At 39.0% G+C, this 23,844-nt stretch overlaps 1 protein-coding gene across 1 annotated transcript; it reads left to right on the top strand.

Moving 5' to 3' along the window:
• Positions 1-8,760: 8,760 nt before the first annotated feature.
• Positions 8,761-9,693, top strand: LOC125124151 (olfactory receptor 2T27-like). Its single transcript, XM_047774304.1, has one exon. It carries the CDS (start codon positions 8,815-8,817, stop codon positions 9,691-9,693), a length of 879 nt encoding a protein of 292 aa, XP_047630260.1. The 5' UTR covers positions 8,761-8,814.
• Positions 9,694-23,844: the final 14,151 nt, after the last annotated feature.

Raw genomic sequence — 23,844 nt, 5'->3', positions numbered from 1 at the left:
TTTATATTATTCAGAGATATGGAATCATTTATCGTTCAGAAAACAATGAGACGTTTGATTGATTCTTTCAAAAAGTAGGCTAAAAGCCATTGTTTTCACTGAAATAACTGGTTGACTCATTCCAAGTTGTCAGTTTAAGAGACTTGTGTAGACATAACCACCAAACATGTTAACATGATCTAAATTCTCACATATCCATCTAGGGATGGATGATTACACATACAACATGCTGGCTGCATGGTAAACACAGAAGGTCATAGGTTTCACCAAGACCCAAACCTGGGTTCACACTCCAGATCTACCACCCGCTGGGCAGATGACCTTGACTATTAAGCTAATCCTCTGAATTTCTATTTCTTCATGTGTAAAATAACAATATATTTACTAATTTATAATATTATGTGAGGATAAAATAAAACAATATGTTGTGTCTAATACAACATGATAGATAAAAATAATTTGCTTTCAATTCTGATTGCTTTCACAGCCGAGGAATAAAAATCCATTTTAACAACAGAACCAAAAAAATAGCTATAATTGAAAAGTGACTTCAATAGATATTTTGAAGTAAGGTAGGATAGGGGAGAAAGAGGGAGGGGAATGAGAAAAGAGGGAAAGAAGGAAGAAAGGGAGGGAGGGAGGAAAGAAGGGAAGCAGGAAAGAATGGAAAGTGCTTTTCCACATCTCTAATTGCTGACTAGGGAACAGTTTCCCTCAGACACACAGTTGATTCTGTGTTGATCTAGGCAACAATTCCCAAGCCTACCCCACAAGCAGTCTGTATATACAAGAGTTTGAAACAATAGTGTGGGGGGGAGAGGGGCTCTGGAGCCCCTTAGGATACTGCATTATGGCTAAGGAAGTATCTGTGTGTTTTTTTTTCGGAGGAGCCCACAGTCATCCAGAAACCCTGAACTTTATCTCAGACCTTGACACTTGCTCTTATTTAGAATTCTTTTCAGTATAGATTGTATCTTTTTTCTGAAGCCACTTAACTGCTCTTAGGAAATAGGAGCCAGCAAGCAGAGAATTACAGCTCTCAATTTTGAAAACTCATCCTATTCGACTGCAGGGCCTCAGGTATCTGCACAGGTAAGGAACTTGCTCCCCTATTTGTAAAAAAATCCCAAAGGATGAAGAGCCACAATCTTCCTTAATCAGCTATTTCAGAAACAAAGAAAAACCTTCTCTGCCAGACATCCTTCTTACAGCCCATCTCATTCTATATCCATTAATCATGGGGCCTTTGTTAAAACGCTGGTGGAGGAGAATTAAGAAGTGCGATTAGTCACCCTCTACCTCTTTTCTCTTGTCAGTATATAAGCAGTTTGTTTCCATCGAGGTTTTTGTTTGAGGAGAGTCTATAAATTACTTGGCTCAAGGTTAAAATATGTCCACCAACCAGCATTTCTGAAAGTCATTACTTGAATTTAGACTGAAATTTGGTGAGCAGTCACTCACCACTTTTGGAGCTGTAGGATCTCAGCAAGCAGTGAGGATGTTGCCAAAACAAAATGATATGGTATAACAAGTAGTGGTTTCAGATCAGACTGAGTTTGAACCCACTACTCTGGTGTCTGCCATTTCTGAAACTGCTTTCTACTCTGTAAAACACAGATAATAATGCCTTGCAAAATGTGCATTTAGCACTCTGAGCATAGTCCTGGGACCCAGTAAGCTGGTAGGTGGAAATATTAGAGCTGTGTGTGTCCAGAAACTACGGAGCTAAGAAACCCCAAAACCATGTTAAGCTTTGGAACAAAAAGACACTTATCTCTGCCCTCATCACCCCTTGCCCTGACCTATTTCAACTGGTGAAGAAACTTCTCATAGGTCAGTCATGTATTATCTTCCTGACAGTTCAGATTTTGGCCACATCAAACAAGTCAGCAGAACTGTGAAAATTTTGTCTACAAATCAGGCCAGTAGCAAGAGCCTATATAGTGGCAGCTTTTTCCTCATACAGTCTGAGCTACATCTATGAAAGCCCAGTTCCATCCCTGTGTTAAAAAGTAAAAACACCTGCCAGTGTTTTTGCATATATCTCACAACCCCAAATAATTCATCAGTGGAACTGGCAGTTTGTGCCAAGCTTCCCATTGCCTCAGAAATACCTGACTATGCCTATTTGGATCTTATGACCCAGCCTGAGGCTGTTTTGATGCTCTAAATAGGTATGAATTTTAATTATTTCAAAAGGATCTTTAGTCAGCTGGATGAACTTTGGTCTATACCTCACATCTATCATGAGTGGTGGTTTTGTTCATTCACATAACTACTAGATAGCCTCATTCAGCAGCACAATAGGCACATCTCACCAGATTTCACCATGGAGCACGGAATGGTGATACCTTCAGGGAATACAAGTTTGTGCCAAAATCACCCAGGCAATCAATGTTGTCAAGAGCAAGTCTTCCCAGTCTTGGCACTGTGGACATTTTGTGCTGGTTAATTCTCTGTTGTGGAGGCTGTCCTGTGCACTCCTGTGTTTATCAGCACCACTGGCCTCTTCCCACTGTATAACATGAGCACTCCACCTTATAGTCGTGACAACCAAAAATGTCTTCAGACATTGAGAAATTTCCCTGGACTAGAAGAGTGGTTCTCAAACTTTAGCATTATGGGAATAACTGGAGGGCTTGTTAAAACAGACTTCTGAACTTCTGATTTGATCTGATGTGGTGCCTAAGAATTTGCATTTTGAACAAGTGGCTGATGCCACTGATCCAGACACCGCATTTTGGTGTAAGGAGACCTGGGTTCTAGGGGTCAGCATAACTGGCATATTTGTGAAATCCCTAATTCAATAGTTCCAGATTTTCTGGACATTAGAACCACTTGGAAATCTTTTAAACCTTTCAACCATCCATCCGTACCCCATACCAATTAAGTCACTATTTGTGGATATAAGGCAGAGGCATCAGTATTTTGAAGCTCCCCAAAATAATTCTGATGTCCTGACAGATTTGGGAATCATGGTTCTAAATGCCATTATCTTATTTGTAATTTGGGGCCAAGCAGTTTATATCTTCCCAGCAAGTATGTTCTGTAAGTATCAAGAGCCTACATGGAATTGTGCAGTTATTTTATCTGTGGATGAAAAGATGGGGCAAATTCAGTTACAAAAGCCTTTCAAGCATTCTGAAACTGAAAGTAGCAGGAACAGGCAGCCACTTATACACTAATCACAGAAAGATGGATAGGGTATGTTGTGAAAATATGGAGCACTAAAGGGGAAAACAGGAAGCCATTAGGAACACCATTTTGAAAGGAGATGGATTTCAGACTTCAGCTTTCAGGCCTTCCATGTGGACTCCCCAAGGGAACTGCCCTGGTTTCTGAACCTAAGCCTGGAGCCCAGGAAGGAAAAAATTCAACAAGAAACCGAAGTTCCTGATGGAGACTGCAGATTGGCACAGCGTGGGGTGAGTAGGGGATGAAGTGGGGGGTGGGGAGAAGGAGAAGTAATTTAAAATTCTTACCTTCATTTATGCAGCCCCATAATTGACAATGGGCAATTCTACAACTTTTCTTCTGTCAAACTTGGCAGCATTTAAAACCACTGATTTTTTTTTCATACCCCTCCTCTCCCAAAATGAGATATCTTAAATTGTAAAAACCAAGGCTGTGTCTTACCAAAAAAAAAAAAAGGAATAAAGAAAGAATGAAGAAAAAAAATAAAAGGAAAGAAAAATCAGTCAAACTTAAGGGGAATAAAAAAAAATTATCAGTACAAAGAAATCACAAGGGAGAAAACGAAGTCTTAGGCTAGATATAGCCAATGACCCAAAATGGTCATTTGCATCAAGAATTCCTTTTTTGTTGTTGTTGTTCATTGTAGTAATTCTTTAATGCCTTCCAGGTGCCAGTTCAGATCTAGGCAAGCTGGAAGATGCAGCAATAGAAAAGCATTTTTCTCCCTTCTGGGAACAGTCTGAAAGGAAAAGAATCACCCTAAATAATCAGTCTGAGATACACAAACACACTCACTGCATACACTGCAATGAAGATGTACGTGCGTATAAATACCAAGAAACTGCCATGTGAATTAAAATCAGCAGTGTCAGGACAACCAAAGAAGCATTTCTGGATGCAGGTGCTCAGGCAGAGCCCCACAGAGTGGATGTTGAATTCAAATGGCTATGCCAGAGGATGGTCATAGAGGTAATAGTATTTTTGTGGATAAGTATGTGTTTCTTTCATCTACTCACCACACACATCCCACAAACGTTGACCAGGAGCCATAGTGAACCACATCCTATGGAGAAATGTAAAAGAAGGAAAGGACAGAGTCCCTCATCACAGGTAATTCACAATCTAGATGGGAGATCCAGAGTGGAGTGGAGGACCTGACCCCATCACAACACACAGATCTCCCTCCAAGGTTTTTGAGAACAAAATTTGTGGAAGGGAAATCTTCAAGTGAAAGTGTCTGAGAGCTCTTTGTGGGTAAGTACAAGTGTTGACTGTATGATTATTTTACAAAATATCCTTAAGTGAGGAAAGGAAGAGTTCTAGCATTTATTGAATATGTATTATACAAAAGGCACATCCTCAATATTTTTCTTATTCAACATTCACAATAACCTTTAGAAAGGAGCTTCTCTTATAAAGAGAGAAGCAGAGGCTGAAGGTTATAAAAGTGGTAATAGTCATGATATTAATAGCAGCTGACACTTAAATGGCACATTTGTTCTCCCTGACTCTACTTAAAAGAGCACTCTACATGTATTAAAAAGTGTTCTCAATAGTCCCAGCAATTTTTGAAATGAGCAGCCTGAGGCTCAGTAGCCTGTCCATGTCATAGGACTTGGAAATGGTAGAGCAGAAGCTTGAACTCCAGCAGCCTGAGATGAGAGACTAATTCCTTAAGGACAATGGTTTAAACTGAGTAAAACCTGTGAGAGACATTCTGACATGTCTGGTTAAACTCATAACAGATTCTAGGCATGTGAGCTCTTATTCTTTTTCATTTGCCATAGAAGAAGGGGAGAGAAAGAAAGGTAAATGATGGTGGAGTCCTAGTACTAAGATTCTCAACTGGGTGCAATTTTGCCCTGTAGAGGACATTTGACAATGTCTTCAGGTACTTTTATTTATCACAACTGAAACAGAATGCTTCTAGCCTTTAATTGAAGAATCCAAGCTGCTTCTAAATGTCCTCCAATGCACAGGACAACCCCTCACAGCAGTGATCCATCCTAAAATGTCAATTATGCCAAGGTTGAGATAGCCCTCTCAGTTAGGATAATTTTGGATTTGGCCTAGAAAATCAAAAAATGTTGACCAAAGCTCACACTGCTCATGGGGGAAAATGGGAATGATGGAATAAATTTCTTAGAGTTGTAAAATCTACCGGTTCTAAGCCATTGGATACACCAGACAATACAATCTGTGCCTACAAGATGCCAAAACAAGGACAACATGGGGGAAATCACTTTGGAGGAATATTTAAAATATACTTGGGATCTTGTTTTTTTTAATTTTTATTAGAGTGCAATTGATTTACAATGTTATACTGATTTCTACTGCGTAGTAAAGTGACCCAGTTACATGTATATACATATACATATATGTACATACATTCCCTTTCTTATATTATCTTTCATCATGGTCTACACCAAGAGATTGGATATAGCTCTCTGTGTTGTATAGTAGTACCTGATTGCATATCCATTCTAAATGTAATAGTTTGCATCTACTAACCCCAAACTCCCAGTCAATCCCACTCCCTTCCCTCTCCCCTTGACAACCACAAGTCTATTTTCTATGTCTGTGAATCTGTTGCTGTTTTTTAGATAGGTCATTTGTGCCATACTTTAGATACCACATGTAAATTATCATATAGTATTTGTCCTTCTCTTTCTGACTTTCTTCACTTAGTATAAGAATCTCTAGCTGCATCCATGTTGCTGCCAATGCCATTTATTTTGTTCTTTTTATTGCTGAGTAGTATTCCATTGCATATATGCACCACATATTCTTGATTCATTCAATGTCTGTCGATGGACATTTATGTTGTTTCCGTATCTTGGCTATTGTGAATAATATTGCTATGAACATAGAACACTAGGGGCACATATGTTTTTTGATTTAGTTTTGTTCAGATACATGCCCAGGAGTTTTCTGAGGAACCTCCATATACCTTTCTATAGTGTTTGTACCCATTTAAATTCCCACCAACAGTGTAGGTAGGAGGGTTCCTTTTCTCTGTACCCTCTCCAGCACTTATTTGTAAATTTATTAATGATTTATTGTGATCGGTGTCAGGTGATACCTTGTTTTAGTTTTGATTCACATTTTTATAGTAATTAGTGACACTGAGAATTTTTTCATGTGCCTACTTGCTATCCATATGTCTTCTTTGGAGAAATGCCTACTTAGATGTGCTGCCCATTTTTCTATTATGTTGTTTTGTTGTTGTTGTTGTTGTTGTTGTTGTTGTTGTTGAGTTATTTTCATTCAGAGTATGGTGAGGTGAATAGACCAAGAGATGAATGCCATTGAAAAGATAGTTTGTTACTCACAGTTCCCAAGAGGAGGGGGCATACAACACCACATGAAGCCACATGGGAAAGAACTAGGGTAAGTGAGGAGGCAGACGGAATGAGGGAAAAACATAGGTAAAGGCCTTTACTGTGTTTTTTGTGGGAAGAATTGGATGAGGCATGGTAATCAGCTGAGGAGGTTTAGGATTAGCTAGCTTGAATAATTTCAGTGGGCTCTGGGATATAGGGGTGGTCTCATCTGAGACCTGGCCCTGTGGTGATTTAGGTCAGGGGGAAAATGTTGCAGACTGCAGGAGCCTGATAAATGGAGGCAGATGGTTGGTTTTCACCTAAAAGTCTTTCTCCCAGACAAGTTGTTTAATATCTCTATGAATTGGCTAACTCTAAGAGGGGCAGTTCCTCCCTGGTCTCCAAGAGCTCAAGAAAACAAAGCATCTTAAAATGTAGAAAATAGAGGCAGTATGTCATATCTTCACTAAAGCCCATCTTGGATATTTGAGTCTAACAGTGTTAATTTCTTGTGCTCAGTTTCAGTGAAAGGCTTTGGGAGCGACCCCCACTACACTCTGAGCATATCTGATTCAGCTTTAAGGGACCTGTGTAAGCAGCCTAGATAAGAAAGTCCCCATGGCATTGTGGGAAGAGCCAGGACAAGCACTAAGGAGAAGATTTTTCTGGCACCGTTCCTTGTGATATTCTGTGGGACCCAAAGCAAGACTTAGCGGCTAAATTTCTTTACACCTTCAGCCTTTAGATTGTGGGCAGTAGAGTATCAACTCAGACCACACATAAGAGTAGCCTGAAAGGTTTGAGAAGCACAGGTATTCAGAGCCCACCCCCAAGGATTAGATTTAGGGAAACAGAAAATACAGATTGTCCATAGATGCTGTAAAGGGCATACAGAATAAGGCCATATTCCGTCACATCTCTGACCTTCTGTGCTTCTGAAACACTTTTCTTCCCTCCAACTCTGTGCCAGTGACCCAGTCATGTCCACCAACTCCAATATTCTCCCATATTCTCATTAAAAGAACACTGAGCAGTTCAATTTATTTCTCTTCAGTCTCTCCAATTAAGTCATTTGCAATCAAACACAAGCACAGAGATACAAGCCAGAATTCAAGGCATTTCCTAGGGTTTGGGGCCCTGGAACTAATGAACTAGGAGGCCTCAGAGGCTTGGGGAATTTTCCTGGTGGGTAGCTCTTCACTGGCTCTCTTACAGCAGAATGAGTAGTCTGAATTTGTCTCTAACCACACCTTTTAAAACTGCCTTAGGGTGATTTCTTTCCAATCATAGCTTAACCTGACATTTATTTTAAATTGACTTTACCTGAACAAATGTAATTTAAGAATGGAAAACTTTAGGGCACCAGATCCTTCCAAGGGAAACTATTGAAACTGGATTATCTACCCCTACACTGCAATCTACAAATTTATACTTACAATGAAGCCCAGTAACTACCAAAAAGTTTAAAAGAGATCTTCTTACTCAGATAATAAGACTTAGCCATAGTGAAACCATTTGAATGTGGTAGCATTTATTAAAATAACAACAAAAACAATGTAAGAGCAATTACTGCATCTAAGCACAGTGTGTCCAGGGCTCCTGAGGGACAAGGTGACAAGGGAAATACATCAATGCACAACTCTGCTAGTTGATAAAACACAACTTGTCAGCCAATGTCACAGGCTCTCACCCTTTCTAAGAGAAATGCATCATGTGAATTCTCAAGTAAATAAGAATTTTGGATCACATAACTTACATGTGTATGTATCTGGTCCTCAGATTAAGCATGAGAGTAAATGCTTCATTTTTTATTTATTTACTTAGAAAATTAAATGTTTATTTATTGGAAATATTGACAAGTATGCATATTTTAAAAAACATGAGGTGTACTAATATGCTGTGGTTCCTTTTCTAGCTTTTCGAGATGGAAACATTGATAACTGGTTTCCACTCTTTCCTCTTTTGTAATATTTGCATTTTGAGTTTTAAATTCCATCCACGAGCACTGCTTTGGCTATGTGCCAAAAGTAGTTTACAGTTTTTCATTGTGAGATAATGTTGAATGCACAAAAGTTTGCAAGAATATTAGAAAGAACCCCCACGTCCCCTTAGTCAGACTGCCAGTTACTTTCTGCTATATTCATCACCACAGTCTCTCTGACTCAGAGTGTATGCCTCTGAGCCCTTTGTTTACTTTCCTCCCCACAGTGAAGTTCAGCTGAAGGCAGGCAGAGGGCACTGGAACCACTCCTCCACCACTGGCTTTATCCTCACCAGCCTTTTTAATGAGAGCCGGATGCACCTATTCCTCTTCAGCATGGTTGTGGTCATCTACACACTCGCCATGGCTGGCAATGCCAGCATGGTCCTCCTGATCTGGGCAGATGCCCAGCTCCACACACCCATGTACTTCCTCCTGAGCCAGCTGTCCCTCTTAGACATCTTCTTCACTTCAGTCACTGTCCCCAAGATGGTAGCAGGCTTCCTCTTTGGATGGATAAGCATCTCATTTGGGGGCTGTGGAGCACAAATGTTTTTCTTCATGTTCCTGGGTGCTGCAGAGTGCATCCTGCTGGCCCTCATGGCCTATGACCGCTATGTAGCCATCTGCAATCCTCTCCGCTATCCAGTGCTCATGAGTCGCCAGACCTGCCTTCTCCTGGTGGCTGCCTCCTGGCTAGGAGGGTCTCTCAATGCTTCCATTCAGACAGCGCTAACCCTGCAGTTCCCCTACTGTGGCTCACGGAAGATTGCACACTTCTTCTGTGAAGTGCCTTCACTGCTGCGGCTGGCCTGTGCTGACACTGCCACCTATGAGCAGGTGCTCTTTGTAACAGGCGTGGTGGTCCTCCTGGTGCCCATTGCATTCATCACCACCTCCTATGCCCTGATACTGGCAGCTGTGCTCCGGATGCACTCTGTGGAAGGGCGTCAGAAGGCCCTGGCCACCTGCTCCTCCCACTTGGTAGTCGTCAACCTCTTCTATGGTCCCCTCGTCTACACCTACATGTTGCCTGCATCCTACCACTCTCCTGGTCAAGATGATGTAGTATCTGTCTTCTATACGGTCCTCACACCCATGCTAAACCCTGTCATCTACAGCCTCAGGAACAAGGAAGTGACGGGAGCAATGAAGAAGGTCATAGGGAAGTGTGGGGTGGCTAGGACTGCTTAAGACCTAGGAGAAACCACACCCCCACCTCTAAGATGTGCCTGGGGCTTGAGGAGACCATTCTACAATTTCCCTCTGGCATGAGAAGGGTCCCAAACCCACTTATGAAAGAAAGAGAAAGGGGCACCCTCTCATTCCCTTTCAGATCCCACACTTCTCTTCAGAGATATGTCCAGATCATTGTACACTCCCTATTTTCCTTCTCCACCTCAGCAAACTCCAGTCTGACTTATCCATCCATCCTTTGCCCAAATCAACAATCACTCATCATCTCCAAGTCACTAAATGTCCAGGGGCTTCCCTTTTCTCCAGAGGCATCACAGATCTCTTTATCCCTGGCTATTTTCATAAACTTATATGTCTTTCCCCTCCTCCAGCTACAATAACCCCCTTACTGTTGCTCAAAATTACTAATCAAAATCCTAGGAGTTCCCGTCGTGGCGCAGTGGTTAACGAATCCGACTAGGAACCATGAGGTTGCGGGTTCGGTCCCTGCCCTTGCTCAGTGGGTCAACAATCCGGCGTTGCCGTGAGCTGTGGTGTAGGTTGCAGACGCGGCTCGGATCCCGCATTGCTGTGGCTCTGGCGTAGGCCGGTGGCTATAGCTCCGATTGGACCCCTAGCCTGGGAACCTCCATGTGCCGAGGGAGCGGCCCAAGAAATAGCAAAAAGACAAAAAAAAAAAAATCCTACCTTGGGGATCATGCGGTGCAGAATCCTTGATGCTTAGGCACTTTCCCCCACACTTTTCTGTGGCTTTTTCTTTCACTTCATTTAGAATCTCTTCAAATGTGACCATATTAGATATGTCTACACTGGTCATGCTACCCAAAATGGGATTCCCATTCCATCCCACCATATTTGTCTAACCTCATTTGTGTATCCAGTGCTTCTCTCTTTCCTTTTAGAATGTGCAGTTCAAGAGAATAGAGGCTTTGATTTTAATGCTGATTCCTAGAAGAGTATCTGGAGCACAGATCCCATCAATAAATACTTGTTGAATGAATGGATAAATCCAAAGAACATTTTCTTTTTTTCTCTTTTTCTTTTTTAGCCATGCCTGCAGCATGCAGAAGTTCCCCAGCCAGAGATCAAACTTGTGCCACAGCAGCTACCCAAGCCACGGGAGCTAAAATATTGGATCCTTAAACCTCTTTGCCACCAGGGACCTCCCAAAGAGCATTTTCTTTTTCTTTCTTTCTTGCTTGCTTGCTTTCTCTTTCTTTCTTCTTTCTTTCTTTTCTTTCTTTCTTTCTTCTTCTTTTCTTTATGCCTTCCTTTCTTGCTTTGTGTCTTCGTTTGGTGATTATTTTTCGTTATTATTGCTTTGATTATCCTTCCTTCCTTCTGTTCTTTCATTCTTTCATTCTTTCTTTGGTCTTTTAGGGCCACACCTTTGGTGTGTGGCAGTTCCCTGGCTGGGGTTCTAATCAGACCTTCAGCTGCCAGCCCACACCATAGCCACAGCAATGCTAGATCTGAGCTGTGTCTGTGACCTACACTACAGCTCATAGCAATGCCATATCCTTAACCCCACAGAGTCAGGCCAGGGATTGAACCCACATCCTCATGGGTACTAGTTGGGTTTGTTACTGCTGATCCTCAATGATAACTTCTCAAAGAACATTTTCTTACCTTATCCCAGCAGTGTCGGCACTGTTGCTAGTTCCTCCTTGAAAACTCCTCTTCTCTATCAGTGACACCACATTTCTGATTTTCCTCCTACTTCTTTTCCAATCCTTCCCATTAAGTGAGGAGTGCTTCAAAACTTGATACCTTGTAATAACATGTAATGAAAAAGAATCTGAAGAAGAACCTGAAAACATGGTAATGGGAAGATTTTAAAACCGAGTCATCAGGGGCTATTTGCTAAGTGATACGGGGAAGGCTAGCACTAACAGATATGAGAAATGCCAAAATAAATTGTTTAGTGTTCTGACAATTTCCTACTGTACAGCAGGGTGACCCAGTTACACATGCAAGTATACACTCTTTTTTCTCACATTATCATGCTTCATCATAAGTGACTAGACAGAGTTCCCAGTGCTATACAGCAGGATCTAATTACTTATCCATTCCAAAGGCAACAGTCTGAATCTATTAACCACAAGTTCCCAATCCATTCCACTCCCTCCCCTTCTCCCTTGGCAACCAGAATTCTATTCTCCAAGTCCATGATTTTCTTTTCAGTGGAAAGGTTCATTTGTACCATATATTAGACTCCAGATATAGTGATATCATATGGTATTGTATTTTTCTTACTTACTTCACTCAGTATGAGAGTCCCTATTTCCATCCATGTTGCTGTAAATTTTTTTCTTTGCTATGGCTGAGTAGTATTCCATTGTGTGTATATATACCACAGGGAAAGTTTTGTCTGGATATATGCCCAAGAGTGGGATTTATGGGTCATATGGTAGTTCTATGTATAGTTTTCCAAGGTACCTCCATACTGTTTTCCATAGTGGTTGTACCAACTTAACATTCACACCAACAGTGCAGAAGGGTTCCCTTTTCTCCACACCCCCTCCAGCACTTGTTATTTGTGGATTTATTAATGATGGCCATTCTCACTGGTTTGAGGTGGTATCTCATGGTAGCTCTAATGAGCATTTCTCTAATAATCATTGATGTTGGGCATTTTTTCATGTGATTGTTGGCCATCCATATATCTTCTTTGGAGAAATGTCTATTTAGGTCTTTTCTCCATTTTTCTATTGGGTTGTTGTCTTTTTTGCTGTTGAGTTGTATATGTTGCTTGTATATTCTAGAGATGAAGCCCTTGCCAGTTGCATCATTTGAAATTATTTTTTCCCATTCTGTAAGTTGTCTTTTTGTTTTCTTTTTGGTTTTGTTTGCTGTCCAAAACTTGTCAGTTTGATTAGGTCCCATTGGTTTATTTTTGCTCTTATTTCTGTTGCTTTGGGAGACTGACCTGAGAAAATATTCATGAGGTTGATGTCAGAGAATGTTTTGCCTATGTTCTCTTCCAGGAGTTTCATGGTGTCTTGTCTTATATTTAAGTCTTTAAGCCATTTTGAATTTATTATTGTGCATGGTGTAAGGGTGTATTCCAGTTTCATTGATTTACATGCAGCTGTCCAGGTTTCCCAGCAATACTTGCTGAATATATTTTCTTTTTCCTATTTTATATTCTTGCCTCCTTGTCAAAGATCAATTGACCATAGGTGTCTGGGTTTATTTCTGCATTCTCTATTCTGTTCCATTGACAAGAAAGAAAAGGAAGAAAGAAAGACAGAAAGAAAGAAAGAAGAAAGAAAGAAGAAAGAAAGAAGAAAGAAAGAGGAGGAGAGAGAGAAGACAGACAGAAAAGAAGAAAGAAAGAAAGAAGAAGAAAGAAAGAAGAAGACTAAGAAAGAGAAGAAGAAGAAGTAAAGAAAAAAAAAAAAAGATAGAGAAGCGCAAAAAAAAGAAAGAAAGAAGTCGAAAGAAAGAAGAAAAGAAGAAAGAGAAAGAAGAAAGAAAGAAAGAAAGAAAGAAAGAAAGAAAGAAAGAGGAAATTCTCTTTGGGAGGTCCCTGGTGGCAAAGAGGTTTAAGGATCCAATATTTTAGCTCCCGTGGCTTGGGTAGCTGCTGTGGCACAAGTTTGATCTCTGGCTGGGGAACTTCTGCATGCTGCAGGCATGGCTAAAAAAGAAAAAGAGAAAAAAAGAAAATGTTCTTTGGATTTATCCATTCATTCAACAAGTATTTATTGATGGGATCTGTGCTCCAGATACTCTTCTAGGAATCAGCATTAAAATCAAAGCCTCTATTCTCTTGAACTGCACATTCTAAAAGGAAAGAGAAGCACTGGATACACAAATGAGGTTAGACAAATATGGTGGGATGGAATGGGAATCCCATTTTGGGTAGCATGACCAGTGTAGACATGTCTAATATGGACAAGTTGAAATGCAGCTGTTGCTGCCAGCCTACACTACAGCCACAGCAATGCCAGATCTGAGCCATATCTGCAACCTACACCACAGCTCATGGCAACAGTGGATCTTTAACCCACTGAAAGAGGCCAGGGATCAAACCCACAATCTCATGGTTCCTAGCTGGATTTGTTTCCACTGTGCCATGATGGGAACTCCTATAGTTTTCTTTTTTGGTGGTATCTTTGTCTGGCTTTGGAATTAGGGTGATGGTAGTATCATAGAATGCCTTTAGGAGTGTTCCTTCTTCTTCAACATTTTGGAAAAGTTTAAGGAGGATGGGTATAAATTCCACTTTTTATGTTTGGTCGAATTTGCCTGTGAAGCCATCTGGTCCTGGACTTTTGTTTGTAAGCAGTGTTTTCATTACATATTCAATTTCATTTCCAGTGATTGGACTGTTCAGTTGTACTATTTCTTCTTGATTCAGTTTTGGCAGGTAAGTCTCTATAAAGTTGTCCATTTCTTCTAGGTTGTCAAATTTGTTGGCATGCAATTGTTCATGTTATTCTTTCATGGTTTTTTGTATTTCTGTAGTATCCGTTGTGACTTCTCCTTTTTCATTTCTTATTTTGCTTATTTGTTTTTTTTCTCTCCTATTGTTGGTGAGTCTGGCCAGAGGTTTGTCAATATTTTTTACCTTTTCAAAGAAGCACCTCTTGGTTTTATTAATTTTTCCATCATTTTTTGAATCTTTATTTTATTGATTATCTCTCTGATGTTTATGATTTCTTCTCATTTGTTCTTCTTTTTCTAATTCAGTTAGATGGTGGGTGAAGTTATCAATTTGAGATTTTTCTTCTTTTTTTGAGGAAAGCCTGTATTTCTACAAATTTCTCTATGAGCACTGCTTTTGCAGAATCCCATAGATTTTAAGTGGTCATGTCTTCATTATCATTTATCTCAATGTATTTTTTAATTTCCTTCTTGATTTCCTCATTGACTTATTTTTTTTAGTATTTTCTTTAAAACCAAGTTTTCTACATGTGCCTAATACTGCAAGGCCTGCCCATGGCAGAACTTCTGTCTATTTTTTAACTGATGCATTCAGAATCTTTAGATCATCCCTTGAACACAGTAGGTACTCAGTAGTTATTGAATTAAGTTTTGTTTCTGGCCTGTTTTTTATTATCTTTTTAAAAACCTAAATTAGAGCTAATTGTGAATTATGAAATCCAAGATAACATATTTTTAGAAATATACAGATTAAAAGCACTTTGCTGGCTGTGGAAAATAGTTTAGTGTTTCCTCAAAAAGGAAAACATAGAATTAACTTATAACTCAGCAGTCCTTTGATACAAAGAACTGAAAATGTGATTTAAGCAAAAACTTGTACAGGAGTGCTCAAGACAGTGTTATTCACAATAGCTAAAGGAAGCAATCCAAGTGGCCATCAATTCATGAATGGATAAATAAAATGTGGTATATTTATATTATGGAATAGTATTCAGTCAGAAAAAAAAAGAATACCAAAAAAATTTAGGAGTTCCTGTCATGGCTCAGTGGAAATGAATCTGATTAGCATCCATGAGGACACAGGTTCAATTCCTGGCCTCTCTCAGGGGGTTAAGGATCCAGTATTGTGGTGAGCTGTGGTGTAGGTCACAAACATGGCTCAGATCTGATGTTCCTGTGGCTGTGGTGTAGTCCAGTGGCTACAGTTCCTATTCAAGCCCTACCCTGGAAACCTCCATATGCCATCCCCATAAAAAGGAAAAAAGAATGAAATATTGATATATGTTATGATAGCTTTCATGGATGAACCTTGAAAATGTTATGCAAAAGTGAAAGAAGCCAGTCACAAAGACCACATATTTTAAGGTTTTATTTTATTAAATTCTAAAACAGGCAAATCCACAAGATTAATAGTCCTAGAGGCTAGCAGGATAGGGGAATGCAATGTGGCCACTTAATTAATACAGGGTTTCCTTTGAGAAGATAAAAAATTCTGGAACTGGGTGGCACAACATAATGAATTTACTAATGCCACTTAGTTTTGCACTTTTACGTTTTTGTTGAAATGGTGAATTTTATGTTGTGTGTATCTTGCCACAATTTTTAAAAAGTACTTTGTAATACAGTCTTCATTTAATCCTCATGTCCATGGCTGATGACCTGACCTCTACTCCAAAACCTATAAAACTTCTACTATGTGCAAATGATAAGTCCAATCGTGGACTGAGTGTTCATCCTTGGACTAAAGCAGAGGGCCAACCCAATCAAGCACCATTTATTAGTTTCTTCCTGGTAGGACTTTATCCTGGCACTGCTGCCTAGAGATGACACCTTGATCTGGTATTTACAGCCCTCCTCACTGGCCACCTTCTCCTCACTGGCCACCCTCTCCTCACCAACACCTTGCTAGAATCTGCCTTCTATTCCAACTACACAGGCTACTGTACCACCTTAAATACCTCCATCACTGCCTGACTACACCTTTTCCCCAGCCCTTCTTCTCTCTTTGGGTGCTCACCACTCAATCTATATCTAGCACATAAGTGGGAGTATTCCATCTCCAATAATCCTCCAACCTAAGCCCTACACTATGAAATCTCTAGCACAGGTATAGCTGTAATCTCTTTTCCCTAAGATATTCTATAACATCTGCTCCAAACACTTCCAAGTAGATTATAAAACACTATAAAGCTTTATCTTATAGTCTATGTATATATCTATACCCATACCCATATCTATATCTATATTCATATCTATATCTCTATTCCATCAGCTCTTAGAAAGATAAAATTATAGTGTTTTGAAAATCATACAATATGATGTTCTTTACCTGCTTAAAACCTGAAGTGATTCAAAACAAAGTTATCAAGGATAAAGAAGGTCATTACATAATTACAAAATGGTAAATTTTCCAACAAGAAATAATAATCTTTAACTTCTATGTGTCTAACAACAGAGTATCAAACTATATGAAACAATACTAATGAGAATTTTCTGAAACTATTGTCTGACACTGACAATAATTGAACCAGGAAGATCAAACAACATCAAGTAAAATATATGCCACAAACATTACACCTAGATATATAATTTTCAAACTACAGAAAATGAAAGATAAACTCTTGAAAGAAGGAAAGATAAGAATTATATCTAACTTCTCTTCAGAAGCAAAGAAAGTAAGAAGGAAATGGAGAGAATTATTTAGTGTTGAAAATATATCAACCTAGAATACTGTACTTTGTGAAATTATCCTTCAAAATTGAGAGAACATTCACATGCAAAATAATGAAACTGACCATATAAAAAATTACCTCAAAATGATTAAACAAGCACCTAAAATCATAAAACTCCTAGAAGAAAAATAGGTGGTGAGCTACTTGAAACCTGTCTTGGTAATGAATTTTTGGATTTGATACCAGAAACAAAGCAAAGGCAAAAATAAAAGAAAAAAAAATGAGAAACCTCAAACTAAAAATTATCTGCACAACAAAGGAAAGTATCAATAAAATAAAAGGCAACATACAGAATAAAAGAAAATATTTGGAATTATACATCTCATAAAAGATTACTATCCAAAATACATAAAGAACACAAACAATTAAATATCAAAAAAGTCCTATTAAAAACATGAGCAGAAGATTTGAACAGACATTTTGTAAAGATGCAAAGATGGCCAATAGGTACATGAAAAGATGCTAAAATTGCTAATCATCAGGGAAATGCAAATCAAAACCACAATGACATACCACCTCATACCTCTTAAAAGAATGTCTATTATCAAAAAGACAACCCTCAAAATGGGAGAAAATATTTACAAATGAAGCAACCAACAAGGTTGATTCTCCAAAATATACAAACAACTCATATAACACAAGAAAAACAAGAAAAAAAATTGAAAAATGGGCAGAAGACCCAAACAGACATTTCTCTAAAGAAGACATATGAATGGCCAGTAGACACATGAGAAGATGCTCAACCTCACTAATTACTAGAGAAATGCAAATCAACTACAATGAGGTACCACCTCACACTGGTCAGAATGGTGATCATTAATAAGTCTACAACTAACACATGCTTAGAGAGGGTGTGGAAAAAAGGAAACCCTCCTACACTGTTGGTGGGAATATAAATTGGTATAAACATAAAGGGTATTAGACGTTCTCCAGAAAACTAAATATGGAGCTACAATATGATCCAGAAATCCCACTCTTGGACATATATCCAGACACAACTGCAATTCAAAAAGATACATGCTGGGAGTTCCCATTATGGCTCAGAAATAATGAATACAACTAGCATTCATGAGGATGTGAGTTCAATCCCTGGCCCTGCTCAGTGGGTTAAGGATCCAGCATTGCTGTGAGCTGTGTTGTAGGTCACAGATGTGGCTTGAATCTGCTGTTGCTATGGTTGTGGCATAGGCTAGCAACTGCAGCTCTGATTCGACTCCTAGCCTGGGAACTTCCACATGCTATGAGTATACACCCTCCTCCAAAAAAAAGATACATGCACACCTATGTCCACTTCAGTGCTATTCGCAATAGCCAAGACATGGAAACAGCATAAATGTCCACCAACAGATGAATGGATTCAGAAGACATGGTACATATATACAATGGAATATTACTCAACCATAAAAAGAATGAAACAATGTCATTCACAGCAACATGTATGCAACTAGGGATTCTCATGCTAAGTGAAGTAAGTCGTAAGGAGAAGTATAAATACCATATGATATCACTTATATGTTGAATCTAAAATATGGCACAAATGACCTAGCCACAAAAGAGGAACAGGACTCACAGACATGGAGAACAGACTTGTTGCTGCCAAGGAAGAGGAGGGGTAGGATGGACTAGGAGTTTGGGGTTAATAGATGCAAACTATTACATTTAGAATGGGTAAGCAATGAGTTCCTACTGTATACTACAGGGGACTATTTCCAGTCTTCTGGGATAGACCATGATGGAAAATAATATATATATATATATATATATATTATATATATATATATATATTATATATATATATGACTAAGTCACTTTGCTGTACAGCAGAAATTGGTATTACATTGTAAATCTATACTTTAATAAAAAAATTAAAATGTTTTGATTATTCCAGAACTTATGAATAAAAGAATGAAAAACACACACATAGGGATGATAAAAACAAACAAACAAACAAAAAACAGAAGAGTGTCCTTAGGAAGAGAGCATTCAGGGCTGGGGTAGATGGTACTGTGTTACCTTATCCATGTGAGGCTAGCCCTTCAACACCACTGTAAAAGGAAAACTCTGTATGTCACAGAAAGGAGGAAGGAGGGAAGGAAGGAAGGAAGGAAGGAAGGAAGGAAGGAAGGAAGGAAGGAAGGAAAGAGAAAGGGGACATGTGTAGTCAAGGATGTGAAAAAATACATAAGCGTAAGTGATGCAGTTTGCTGTGCACCTGAAACTAATGCAACATTGTAAGTCAACTATATGCCAATATTTTTTTTAAGTTAACATAGAACTACCATAAGATTCAGCAATGTCCCAGCGGGCAGGTATAGTGATCTTGGAAATAGTACAAATTCCACAACTCTTGCCAGCACTGGTCAGGGGACCACAGGAGCAGTGCAGGTTCTGCTATTAGCCACAGGATCTAGGAGCAGACCAGCAGGTGGGCAAAGACCTCAGGAAAAGCACAAGTTCTTGGGCACTACAAAGAACACTCCTGCATTGGCCCAGCAGTGGGGGTGAGACCAAGGGAACTACATGTTCTATGGCTACAAAAAGAGCCTCCTAGCAAGAGTTAGGGACCATCCCCCACACTTAAGGCTAAAAAGAACTCTCCCTAGAGTGGCCAAACAAAGGGAGTGGACTGTGGAATGGCACCTGTCCCCACAGCTACAGAGAGCAGTCTCCAGAGATTCATAGGCAAAGAGAGGGACTGCAGGAGTAGTTTCTGATTCTGCCAGCTACAAGAAAGTGTCCTGAGAGCTGTGTGGTAGTGGGAAGGGTTGCAGGAGTCACTATTGCCCCCTGCCACCACGAGAGCAATTCCAATTCTAAAGAAATTGAAAGCAAGACTCAAACAGATATGTGTATGCCAATGTTCAGAGCATCATTATTCACAATAGCAAAAAGAGGGAAACAAAGTAAATGTCCATCAATAGATAAAATTTTTTTTAAATGTGGTAAATACATACAAAGGGATATTGTTTATCCTCAAAAAGGGGTGAAATTCTGACACATGCTAAAAGATGACTAAACCTTGAAACATCATGCTAAGTGAAAAAAAAAAACACAAAAAGGGACAAATATTTTTTGATTGTACTTATGTCAACTATCTAAAATAGTCAAATTCATAGAGACAGACAGTAGAATGGTGATTTACAGGGACTGGGGGCAATGGGGAATCATGAGCACTGCTGATGGGTACAGAGTTTTGGGGGATAATTAAAAAGTTCTGGAAATGGTGATAGTTGTGGATGTACTTAACTCCACTGAATTGTACACTTTTTAAAATTGAAGCATAGGTAATTCAAAATGTTATGTTAATTTCAAGTATACAGCAAAGTTATTCAGTTACACACACACAAACACACACATATATATCCTTTTTCAGATTATTTTCCATTATAAGTTACTACAATATATTGAATATTGTTCCCTATGCCATAAGAATGTCCTTGTGGGTTATCTATTTTATATATAGTTGTTGTATATGTTAATCCCAAATGCCTAATTTATTTCTCCCCCTGACCCCTGCTATCCCATTTGGTAACTATAAATTTGTTTTCTATGTCTGTGAGTCTATTACTCTTTTATAAATAAATTCACTTATATAATTTTTAGATTCCGTGTATAAGTGATATCATATGTTTTACTTTGATTTACTTCACTTAATATGAATGTACACTTAAAAGCAGTTAAAATGATTCAATTTCATCATAACTTAAAAAAAAAAAACTTTTAAAGCCCTGACAGAGGTGCTTTGTAATCATTTGATAGAGGCAGGTTTGTAACTGTATATGTGAAATCTACACATATTTAAATTTTTAACATGGAATAATGTGGTCTAAAGATTGGAGCAAAGTAGACCCTCTGCTTTCAAAAAATCCCAACCCTACTGCAAGAAGAGTTGCCCACAGTTCCTGCTCCAATACTTATCAAAAGCCTCCTGTGCTATGATCCAGAACTCAGCCTGAATTATCTGTCTTTGGTTCCCAAGTAATGTTTGTTTCACATTCATAAGAACTGGAGAGAAAAAAAGCCTCAATCTTTCTTCACTGCCGCTCACTGAAGCATTGTCTTAGAATAAGATAAGCCTCATTTCTCTCATCTAAACAAAGAGAAAACTGGTATACACTATTTGCAAAAAAAAAAAATAAAAAAAAGGAAAAGAAGCTTCTAGGACCACACTGACCTATTCACGGGAGGTCAGGAAACATCTATACAGCTCACTCGCAGAAATTCAAATGTATACAGCCAGGCAATAACTTAGTCATCATTATATAGATTAATACAGATTATTTAGAATTCTTACCTCAGCATTTGTAGAGATGTGGCAAGAGCAAACTGGTGCAACCTCATAACGGAAACACTGATAATGAAATCTCATTCCAGAACATGTAGCCCAGAGCATGTTTCCCACAAACCCATCAGGAGACAAGTACACCAATGTTCCTGGAGGGGGCCTTGATGCCCATCCCCCAGAGGAAGGAAAAGTCAATGGTAATAAATGCTACTGTAGTCAAAAATAATGGGACTAGATTTTTGCTAAGAAACATATACTGTAGCATATGGAAGTTCCCCAGCCAGGAATTGAATCCCAGCCACAGTTGCAACAATTCTGGATCCTTTAATCCACTGTTCCAGGTGGGGGATCAAACCCACACACATCCCCAGCAACCCAAGGCACTGCAATTGGATTCTTAATCCACTGTGACACAGTGGGAATTCCGTGTCTTTTTAAATATATTTTTATTAAAGTATAGCTGTTACAATATTGTGCCAGTTCTATTGTACAGCAAAGTGACTCAGTCATACATATACATACATTATACACACACACACACACACACACACACACACACACATATACACACACATACATTATTTTTCATTATGTTCTATTCCAGGGGGTTGGATGTATCTCCCTTTGCTACACAGTAGGACTTTATATAGTCTATCCATTCTAAATGTAACAGTTTCCATCTATTAACCCCAAACTCCTAGTCCATCTCACACCCCCTACCTTGGCAACCACAAGTTTGTTCTCTATGCCCATGAGTCCGTTTCTGTTTTGTAGATAGGTTAGTTTGTGCCATATTTTAGATTCCGTATATAGTGATATCATATGGTATTTGTCCTTCTCTTTCTGATTTTTTTCACTTAGTATGATAATTCCTAGTTGCATCCATGTTGCTGTGAATGGCATTATTTCATTCTTTTTCATGACTGAGTAATAGTCCATTGTATATATGTACCATGTCTTCTGAATCCATTCATCTCTCGATGGACATTTATATTGTTTCCATGTCTTGGCTATTGTGAATAGTGCTGCAGTGAACATAAGGGTGCATGTATCTTTTTGAATGGAAGTTTTTTCCTGGAATTCCTGTCATTGCCCAGCAGAAACAAATCTGACCAGGAACCATGAGGTTGCAGGTTTGATCCCTGGCCTCACTGAGTGGGTTAAGGACCCAGCGTTGCCATAAGCTGTGATGTAGGTCACAGATGAGGTGCAAATTTGGGAGTTGCTGGACCCCTAGCCTGGAAAACTCTATATGCCTCAGGCATGGCCCTAAAAAGCAAAAAAAAAATTGTCCAGATATATGTCCAGGAGTGGGATTGCTAGATCAGGTGATAGTTTTCTGAGGAATCTTCATACTCTTTTCCATAGTGGTTGTACCAGTTTACCTTCCTACTAACAATGTAGGAGGGTTCCCTTTTCTCCATACCCTCTCCAACATTATATCATTATTATTATCAACATCACTATTATTATTATTACCATTGACTTTTTGATTGTGGCCATTCTAACTAGTGTGAAGTGATAAAGTGATACCTCATTGTTGTTTTGATTTACGCTTTTCTAATAGTTAGTGGTGTTGAGCATCTTTTCATGTGCCTGTTGGCCAACTCTATCTTCTTTGGAGCCACAGTTCAGAGTTCCACATGACTAGGATCAGGGTATCCTCCAGCAGATGAGAGTAACCCCTGGCTATGAGCCAGAAGGAAAACAGAGACCTCAGTCCTAGCAAGAAACCAAATTCTGCCAACAACCAAAACTAGCTTGTAAAAGGACCCTGAGCCTCAGATGAGACTGCAGACTGGACATAACCTTTATTTCACCCTAGTGAGGACCCAGCTAATCAGTGCTAGACTTTTCTACCCACAGAAACTGTTAAGATAATAAGTATATGTTGTTTTAATCAACTATATGTGTGTTGATTTCTTCACAGTATTAGAAAACTAGTGTACAGAAGATTTACTTACTTTTTGCTTTATAGGAACATAGAATCAAAAAAAAGGAATTTCTTGTCAACTTTCTTCCACTATACTGTCAACTTATATCTCTCACTTTTACTCCTTTGTCCCCATCCTTTTATTACAATAAAAGGCATGTTTCTTCACACACTTTTTACAGGCTTTCTCAAATGAATATTTAAACATGGTCCCATCCTTCTTACTTTAATACAAATTCATTCAATCCCACTTTTCCATCTAGTTTCCTCCTTTTCTCTTTTATCCAAGATACAGTTAAGATTCCTAAACTTGAATCAGTCTGGAGTCAACATCTTCCCCATCATGGGATGCATGTATATGAAATCATAGCATTTGTTTGGCACATTGTAATAAACATCTGAGGCTGCTCACAGGTGAAAACAACTAGTGTGAGTGCTTCACACACCCACGGAAGTGGTTCTCAATGTGTGTTCCTTGGGTCAGGAGCAGCTGCATCACCTGGAAACTCATTAAAAATGCAGAATCTAGGATCTCAGTCCAGAACCATGGAGTAGAACTATGGAAACAGGGTCCAGCACTCTGTGTTTAATAAGCTCTTTATGTGATCCCAATGTACACCTAAATTTGGTTCTGAATACACCCATTGCTGATGGTGGTAGGGAAGGGCCAGCATCTCCCTTCACCTATAACACATTCTCAGTGCACTAGTTGAGAAGCATAAATTTATCTACATTAACAACTTATAGTTTCTCAATTAACTGTAAGTTCCTAACATGTAACAATCTAGTTTTGGCAGTACTGAAAT

This window comes from Phacochoerus africanus, chromosome 4 (genome assembly GCF_016906955.1).
Source record: "Phacochoerus africanus isolate WHEZ1 chromosome 4, ROS_Pafr_v1, whole genome shotgun sequence".
NCBI lineage: Eukaryota > Metazoa > Chordata > Mammalia > Artiodactyla > Suidae > Phacochoerus > Phacochoerus africanus.
This window is presented reverse-complemented; position numbering and strand designations above follow the sequence as displayed.

Bases quoted from the DNA above. Each gene is read 5' to 3' on its own strand.
- LOC125124151 (XM_047774304.1), top strand. From the start codon at position 8,815: ATGCACCTATTCCTCTTCAGCATGGTTGTGGTCATCTACACACTCGCC.